We start from the raw sequence: 9,320 nt of genomic DNA, 5'->3' as shown, positions 1-9,320 counted from the left end.
TCCAATTTACTAATATAAACACTTTGTAATAGCTTTTTTGATATGGTAATATTCTAACCATAAACGAAATTTTAATGACTCAACATCTTGATATTCCTGATTTTTCAACTAATAAGTACGATTTCTCACATTTTCAAACTTCAAAACTAACAAAAAAAATCAAGATTGTCGTGGCGAGAAAAACATACTCTAATTAAGTGAATATATATAACTACCCTTTCAATCTCTAAAAAAAAATTAAATAAAGAATACCCTTTTCAAGGATTTGATTTTTAGGAGTATGAGCTATGTGAACCAAACTACTGAATAAGCATGCACCTGGAAGTACTATCTCCATAACTCCATTTTTATGTTAGTCCTTTTTGTCTTTTACGAGTATAACTTTGGTCATATTAGGTAATTCATGAGCAAATTTTTAGATTGTGTACTCTCTATGACAAAGTATTAGGAGTATAGCTTTGTTCATATTAGGCAATGTATATACCAAAAAATGTATTTATATAGTCTTAGATTTATTTCAATTAGTATTTTAAAATATTTTTATAACATATATTAATAAATGATTAAAAAATAGTAATAGTCGAAGATATATAATGTACATTCTAAACATGACTAGATAAAAAAAAGGAAGAAGTACACGTTTGCTTTAGAGAATCAAGAATGTACGACCACTGTTTTGTGGTTGCAACTAGCATGTCGCCTTTGAGTCTTTGACCGAGGATTAGTAGCATCAGTAACTATTATTCTCTTCAGTCTTCATGCATACAATTAATAACGATCTTGCTAACAGGTGTCCTGGTACGCTAGATAAGAAACTTATTTTAATACAAAAATCATTTAAGCAAAAATCACTTTATGTGAAATATAAGTTCCTCATCCAGCACCTGCCATCCAAAGGCACCTATTTACATTTGTCAATTATAGAGACATTAGATTTCGTTAAAAGTAAAAGGACGACCATGAATACATAGCCGTGTGAGATTTATGTGGATTATTCTTGGCTTTTGTTTGGGTCAAAGGTGGGTGAATAACTTTAGGTCGCAAAAGGCCTGTTATTAGTCCCTTGTCTATGTTTAGCCCAGCTAGCTATAACTTGCTTAATTAGATTATAATCAACTTTGCTTTTCAATTAGTTTGAAGATTTTATTCTTTATCATTTACGAAAGAGTTTATTTAGGTGGAAAGGTAAAGGTTGGCTAGACATAGACTACTCCATACTCTTTTCTTTGTTGGTTACGTTTCAAGATCTTTTGCTCTTATACCATTCAAGTACTAAGTTAGGTTGGAAATTTCTACCTCGTTAGATAAACGAACTTTCAAACAAGAAATAAAATCTCTCAGCGATTGTTTAGTTGAACATACGAAGTTCTGTAATGAAGACATTTTATTTCACGAGAAATATTAGAAGTTGTTTGGTTGAGTAGGAAAGGTAGAAGGTACTTCATAATTGTAAAAGTATATCTATGAGACTATAACATCTATAACAAAGAGAACTACTTCTTTCTTTTTTAACCGAGAACAAGGAGAAGAATGGAATCCGTGAATAGATGTTATGTTACAAACTCCATGGTGGCTAGTGTGCTAGCATGATACGATTTTTATTTTGGTAATAATGTCATTTTATAGTATAATTTAATAAGTATCGACGGTAAATTGGTGAACTTTGACTTTTAAAATAGAGATGGAGCAAATAACTAGAAAGATATTAAACAACCCAAGCTATATATAATTGTATGATATGATAAAGAAAGTCATTTTATAAATTGTTGAACTTTGACTTTTAAAATAGAAATGGAGCAAATAACTAGAAAGATATTAAACAACCCAAGCTATATATAATTGTATGATATGATAAAGAAAGTCATTTTACAAACTCCATGCTCTTTTCTTTATTGTATAATATACTACCTCCGTTTTATATTATTTGCAACAATTTGACATAAAGTGTGAGTAGAAAATATCTAATCGTTGCAAATAATATGAAACGGAGGTAGTACTTCATTTGGGCCTTGGTAGCACAAACTCTTCTCATAGCTTGACTGTCTAATATTCAGTACTTAGTTTTTGAATTTTCCATATCATTTCTACTTTGAAAGATAGACTTGATAGAGGCTGAAAAATTGAGTGTTTCTTGTCAAGGAGCTTAAGGAAAAGAAGGGGACCATAAAAATGGTGTCAATGCCATTAATTTTCGTGACATTTACTCTACTCTTAGTCTTCAATCTTCTTCAAGTTGATGGCAAAAAAGCAGATCAGTTGGGGAGTGAATGGACCATGAAGTTAACAACAGTTTCCTTCTTCATTATAATTGACAAGTCAGTACAAGGTCATATATCCATGATCCAACAACTAAGGTGGACCACATTATTGCCACTCATGTGAATACTACATCTAGCCTAACCTCCTTAGGACAAATTGATGTACTTCATCCGTTTCAATTTAGTTGTGATCTGATATTTTTAAAACTGAACTTCTATTCATCGTCCCAAAAGTACTTAAAATTGCCTCAAAACAAGTTGAAATTACATCTCTAACCTTTTCCTTCTTTTTCCCTAAACCACCCGCACCACCAGCCACCTCACTCCACCACCATCCACCTCCTGCCACCACCACCCCATTGCCACAATCACCCACCAGCCACCTGGAAAGAGTCGAAATTTTTTTAAGACGATGGGCGAACGTCTGGCCTGGACGTTCGCTCCATGGGGCGAACGCTTGGCTTCGACGTTCGCTCCATGGCCCGAACGTCCAGGCCAGACGTTCGAGCCATGGAGCTAACGTCGTGGCCAGACGTTCGCCCTAAAAAAAATTCCACTGCTTCTAGATGGGTGGTGGAGGAGGTGGCGGGTGGCAGCGGGAGGTAGGTGATGGCAGGTGGTTGCAAGGGGTGGCAGGTGGTGGTGGGTGGTGTGAAAAAGATGAAGGGTAAAATAGTCTATAACAATGAATTTGAGGCGATTTTAAGTACTTTTGGGGCGACGTTTAACAAAATCACGAAAGTTCTTTTTCTAACTCGTTAAGACTTTATAATAGTGTGTTTGATTTTGGATGAGGGGATATAAATGGGGTGCAAGGGATGCAATTGATTTGGATGTAGAATTGGGAAAACGGAGCTGAGATAAGAAAAGGTCTGGCACTCGTCCCCCTCTCTATTTCCTATAGGTGGTAAATGAGTTATTCAGATTAAGTCCGGGTTAAATTAATTCAATGTATGTTATATTCATGTGATAACTCATATGTGTTCAGTAATTTTCGAGTATATTTTGGTTTTTATTCTATGAAAGATCGATTCATAACATTCATACTTTTTCTCTAGCGCCAAGTCTTCAATTGTGGTTAGAATTGAATTATCTGTTTCCTGGTATATCTCGAGATTGAATCATGTATTAATTTGTTATAGTATCATCATCACACTAGCAGATATATGGATGGAGAAAGAACAAATGAACAATCTTCATACACAAGCACATTTGCTAATCACTATGGAGTGGGACAGAATGAACAATAGACGAGGAAACTACTGCATATAAGAATACCAGATGTACCCACCTCTACAACATTCCCATCTTTCTAAAAGCAACTTATCCATGGTCCCTGCTAATAAAATTGCATCAAATATTGGAACACAAAACTATGGATCACAATCAACAAAAAGATTAAGTATACATAATGCATGCACACCAGTATGCTCACTCAATTAATATCATCCTTCCCGCACATGCATGAAAATAGTACTGGAACTCCATGCCCATTATTGTTTCCTTGATCGTTTCCTTCACTTTGCCCACTCTCAGTTTCAAAACCAGACAACGAGCTTGATTGAGGAGGGGCAACACGACCATCTACGAACAATGAATTGGGCTGAGGAATGGGCTGTGCTAGAGAAATTTCATCTGGTACATAATCATTGGGGCTCTGGTTTCTCCTCTGGTCGTTATTAGCAGCCCTCCTTTCTACTGCAAGAAATTGGCCAAGGGATGGGGTGTTGTGTGTAGTACTCTTGACATCAATACTGTCCCTCGAGCAAAGCGAAAATATCCATGGTTTAGCCTTGCAAGGCTTTTTGACTTTGAGTGGTTCAGCTCTTCTTCCCCTAATCGATCTTCTAGAAAGTTCTAAAATGCTAGAAACTCCTATAAGGCTTCCTAGTGTGATGCTTCTGTCATGGAAGAAAGAACCTGTAGACTGCAGACAAAATTTACAGCATGAATTGATGCCAGGAATGCTTCTGAGTCAGGTCATCTATATTTCATTGCAACTACATGTGATAACATTGGCATATATATCTACTGCAATGCTCAATATGATAATCACTTAACAGCTATTTTACCTCTAGCCAAAAAAATCCCAAAATGAAGGCAAGTCTGAATCAACATCCAAAATGATGTATCATATTCATATGCAGAGAAAGTAAATATTCATCTCAGGCATGTGCCACAGAAGTCTAGTCCCAGGCCAACAAATAACTAGTAATTTAAGCAGAGAATGAATGGTAACAAAAGAACCACAAAATTTAGAATCTATTCTGATGTCGGATTTTTTCACCATTTTTCAAAGATGAACTCATTATCGCTCATCATATGCACGACCAGAGGCATATAGAAGATTACCTGCTCATCATATGCATGATCATAGACATATTAGAATGATTGCCTGCGAGTAAGGTAGTAAGGGAAGGGGTGGGCATGTAAGAGAGTTTATGGCCATCAGTGAATAAGCAAAAAGAAATTAAATGCTAATTATGTCACAATTATGTAAAACAAAACTATATCCAACTAAATCAAGATATAAGCTTCAAGAGAGATGAAGGGTGATTTTAGCTTTTTCTTACTGTAGTCACTCTCCATATACACTAGCAGTTCATCATAAACAAAGATCTCGAGTCTCGACAATGCAAGATCACTCTTCCCTCCCTCACCTTCCCTCTCTTTCCCTTCCCACTTCTTCCCTCCCCTACCTTTTCCTCCATGATCACTATCCAAACAAAGTGTAAGAGGATTTACACAGAAAATGAATCAAATCACCTTTTCTAATCTTAGGTATTACAATCGATTCCCGGGGTATCTATGAATATACATAAGGGAGTCTGAGACTTTCTGACTAAATACGGAGAAAAATTCCCCAACTCCTAAGATTGGATATATTGTCACAGACAGGGTTATTCTAGCTCATAATCAAGAAGTTCTACTGCTTGTCTTAAGCAATATTTCAACTACCATTACAAACATGTAACTTGCTTGTCCTATAGTCTGTAAATGAAGCTAGTTGCATCCGAAACTGACACATCCAAAACAAATCAACTCATAAGAATCAAAACTCTCCTTTATATTACACACACCCATCATCAACATCACATTGCATATTATAACAAATACTTATTGCAGCAGGTGTGAGATTATATTAGCAAATCACCTAAATTTGCAAATTCAACCTACTAATTATGACTACTTGTCATTGCATATTTGAATTCTAGCATCAAATTAAAACATGGAGTATAAAACAATAAGTAGAAGACAAGCTATAAGAAACAAAACACTGAGGTGCATATAAAAATCACATCAATCCAACCTCATCAAATAATAGTTCCTCAGACATCCATACATCCTAACATGTGAAAAACAAAGGCAAAATCTGCAGTTTTTTCAGTGACTTTTTTTTTACTGTCATATCAAGATATTCTGTTACTCCACATTTCATCAAAATAGTAATAAAACAAGAAAAATTACAGACCTCTGTGTCTAAATCAGATGAAGAATCTGTAGAAGAAGTTGGTGAACCAGTAAGCATTGTAGTATTAAATGACATTGAACCAAAAAAATCTCGTGTTCTTCCTAATCCAATTCTCACATTCAATGGCTGCAAACCCAGAGGCCAACCCTCTTCCTGCATCCATTAAAACCAAAATTAAAATTAAACCCACTAATTTAATGTCGGCAAAATCACCAAAAAACACTAAAAGTTTAAAGCAATTTCATACTTGATTAGTTAAAAAAAGAAGAACAGCATAATACCCATTTCAGATAAAATGCAAGTTTCTTCCTTTTTTTATGGGTTTTGGAGAAGATTGCATATTTTGTTGAAAAAAGAAAAACCTAGTTGAAAAAAAGAGATATTTGTGTAGAAATAAGGACAACCCAAGAAGGGTAAATCCAAAAAAAAGCAAAAAAAAGGAGGACAATTTAACAAATACCTGGTGAGCAGCCATAGCTGTAAAATTACAGTGTGAGTGAAATTGAAGATTATAGTAGTACAAAATGCATGGAATGGTCACCTCAGTGATTCATGATGAAGAGGAGAAGATCTGTCATTTGCTTGTTGGATATTCTTATTGCAACAAAAAAAGGTGGAATTGCAGATTTTAGCACTTCAGAAGTAGGGAACACAGAGTGGGGAGGTTAAAGTGTAGAAAAAATATACTACTTCCATTCTAAAATAATCTGAACACTTTTTTATTTTCGTAATAGCTTAAAATAACTGAAACACTTCTATCATTTCCGTAATACGTAATTTTTTAGGACGGAGAAAGTATAAAGTTTAGATATAAAAAAGAATAAAGAAGAGTAAAAAAAAAAAAGAAATGATAGCATATGGACATATCACATATCATTTGTTGACTGAAAAGAGGAAACAGAATAATTTGGAAACCCAGACAAGGAAAAAAAAAAAAAAGTAAAGGGAACAAAGGTTAAAAAAAAAAAGTTAAAGGTTCTACCAGACTACCAAAATTGCATTTGCATATGTATGGACAGTATGGTGTTAACATGGGGATGAAATGAAAGTATGAAACTGCCAAGGTTGTTAGTTCTTTTTATAGCATTTTGTGCTTTTTTTAACGTGTTTAGGAACTTTATCCAAGGTTTGATGCCTAGGCTATGGAAGTGTAACAAGTTTTTCTCTTGATTTTTGCCAAGATTTTTAATTGGTTATGCTCATTTCATTTGATTTTTACTCCCTCTGTTTTTTTTTATCTTTCTCACTTTTATTTGCACATCTTTCAATGCACATCTTTGAACTTAAATATCTTTTATTATATATTAGTAAAAATTATAACGATTGAAGATTAATAATGTACTAATTGAGACGAATCAAACAAGATCCCACATGACTATATTTTTTCTTATAAATTGAAAAAAATTGAAAAGATTCTCTCTAAGCATGAATAGTATCAAGATTCTAAGTGAGAACAATAAAAAAAAACAGAGGGAGTACTTAAGAGAAGTAACTTTTTTCTATCTATTTAACTTGATTTCTATAAATTAAAAATTACATTTACTAATTGAAACTTCATTTTTACTGTTTTTGGTTGAATCTCTGCTCTCTAGACTCTAGTGCTTTTGTCTAGATGTCATTTACAAAATTTTAGTTAGTGAGATTAACATTTTGCAGCGCAAAATTGATTATTAATAATAATTAAAAAAAGATTTATTAATGTGAAGCGACAAGGGTTTGAAGTGAAAATCGGTTAGTTTTTAATTAAGGGGAAAAAATATAGTTAATTATTGTTAGAAACTTGAGAAATTTACCCTCCTCATATGATGTCTATTTTAACCATTTTTTTCAAATAAAAGAGTAATATATGGAGATTATAAATGGATGTGGACAAAAACTAAACTTAATGTATATTTATGTAAAGTACATTCTTCTAACTAAGTTCAAACTCACTCCCCCGTTCGCAAACTTTATATACTTTCTTTCGATACTTATTTCCTCTGTCATGAGATAATAATTACATAAATCATTGTGATTTTTTTTAGAAATAGGATTAATTGTATATAATTGCATTTCTTAATCACCTCCATTTGGATAGATGAGATAGAAGAAAGATGTATTACAATTATTAGTACAATAATGATAGATACTTGCTACTTATGATGAATCGAAATGAAGTTAATTTCATGATAGATTGAAAATCTTTATGCCTAAATTTTAGTTAGTTAAATAAGAGAAACACATAAGTTGTAGAGTTATATCATTTCGATTCATGAGACAAAAATTTAGATAATTAAATTATATTCACATGAAGTTAAGATGCTAAAATACGTCCAAACTCCATACCTCCATTTATCCACAATTTAAGCTCTTTTTTTTTTTTCTTGTATACAGTGTTTTAATGTTTTAATCGATACTAAATTATATTAGTACATTTAGGGTCCGTTCTGTCTAACTTATTTAACTTATATAAGATCTTATAAGATAAAATGTTCTGTTAATTTATCTTCACTCATCTTTGGAAAAATAAAATAAGATAAGATTTTATAAGATCTTATAAAATACTCAATGAAGTAAAAGATACGACAAAATAAGTTGTACCAACAACACATTAGACAATGCAAGTATGTAACTATGTGGAAGACTTCTGTCAAAATCTAACATAGGAACTACCGAACTAGGAGGCTGGGGCTAGGGTGCGACCGTGCGAGTCATACTCAGGAGTCACAAAATATATAAATTGTTAGTTATCCTATTACTTAAATTGAATGAGTGCGTGGGATATGCAATATTCGTGATTGTGAGAACATTTACATTTTACAACTTACAACTTACAACTTACAACTTACAAGGGATCCAATGATAAATAAATGGCATGCAACAGAAGAATATACGTTAAAAACTGAATTAGGCTTGTTTTGTAAATAGTTTCTCCACACAATTTTTATTATGTATTTGGGTGCGTCATAACTTTTATTATGTAAAGCTATTTTTTATTTCATTGCTTATTTAATTTCAAATGAGCAAAATTCGTACAATAGAGAGTTCTAAGATTATGTATTTGGGTGCGTCATAATTTTTATTATGTAAAGCTATTTTTTATTTCATTGCTTATTTAATTTCAAATGAGCAAATTCGTACAATAGAGAGTTCTAAGATTATGTTATGTTCAACTTATTTTAACTTATTTAAAATTAAATCAGATAAGATAAGATAAGATAAGATCAGATAAGATAAAATCATATTAGATAAAATAAGTTCAAATATGATAAGACAAAATAAGTTGAATCAAACAAACCCTAAATGAATAAAAACACAATAGGTATACGATACATCATACATAAAGTACACTCAGGTATACATAAAATGCTCTCCTCTCTTTATATCATTTTTGAAATATGCAGAAGCATTAAAGCCAAGTGAAAAGTAGAAGTTGGGAAAAGATGGCGGGATAACACATCAATTATGGGACAAAATCATTTATTGTTGGGTGAAGTATATATATATTTTGAAAGTATATATCGAGACGAATCTACTAAGACTTCACATGACTGGATTCTTCCTTACCTAAGAATCATAAAAGTAAAAAGGCGTTGAGTGAATATAGTGTA

General features: G+C 32.7%; 1 protein-coding gene across 3 annotated transcripts; it reads right to left on the bottom strand.

Moving 5' to 3' along the window:
* Positions 1–3,429: 3,429 nt before the first annotated feature.
* Positions 3,430–6,679, bottom strand: LOC104900125 (uncharacterized protein At3g17950). 3 transcript variants are annotated; one of them, XM_010687474.4, is made up of 3 exons: positions 6,191–6,679; positions 5,731–5,883; positions 3,430–4,185 (listed from the first exon to the last, which is right to left on the bottom strand). In XM_010687474.4, the coding sequence occupies exons 1-3, from the start codon at positions 6,203–6,205 to the stop codon at positions 3,694–3,696; spliced, it is 660 nt and encodes a 219-aa protein (XP_010685776.1). In that variant the 5' UTR covers positions 6,206–6,679; the 3' UTR covers positions 3,430–3,693. The 3 variants fall into 3 exon arrangements, with proteins under 3 accessions (XP_010685776.1, XP_010685777.1, XP_048504475.1); XM_010687475.4 differs by having other exon boundaries at positions 6,272–6,678; XM_048648518.2 differs by lacking the exon at positions 6,191–6,679 and adding an exon at positions 5,978–6,132.
* Between the last annotated feature and the right edge of the window lie 2,641 nt (positions 6,680–9,320).

This window comes from Beta vulgaris, chromosome 7 (genome assembly GCF_026745355.1).
Source record: "Beta vulgaris subsp. vulgaris cultivar EL10 chromosome 7, EL10.2, whole genome shotgun sequence".
In the NCBI taxonomy this organism is placed as follows: Eukaryota; Viridiplantae; Streptophyta; class Magnoliopsida; order Caryophyllales; family Amaranthaceae; genus Beta; species Beta vulgaris.
The sequence above is the reverse complement of the archived record's forward strand: the minus strand, read 5'-3'. Positions and strand labels throughout refer to the sequence as shown.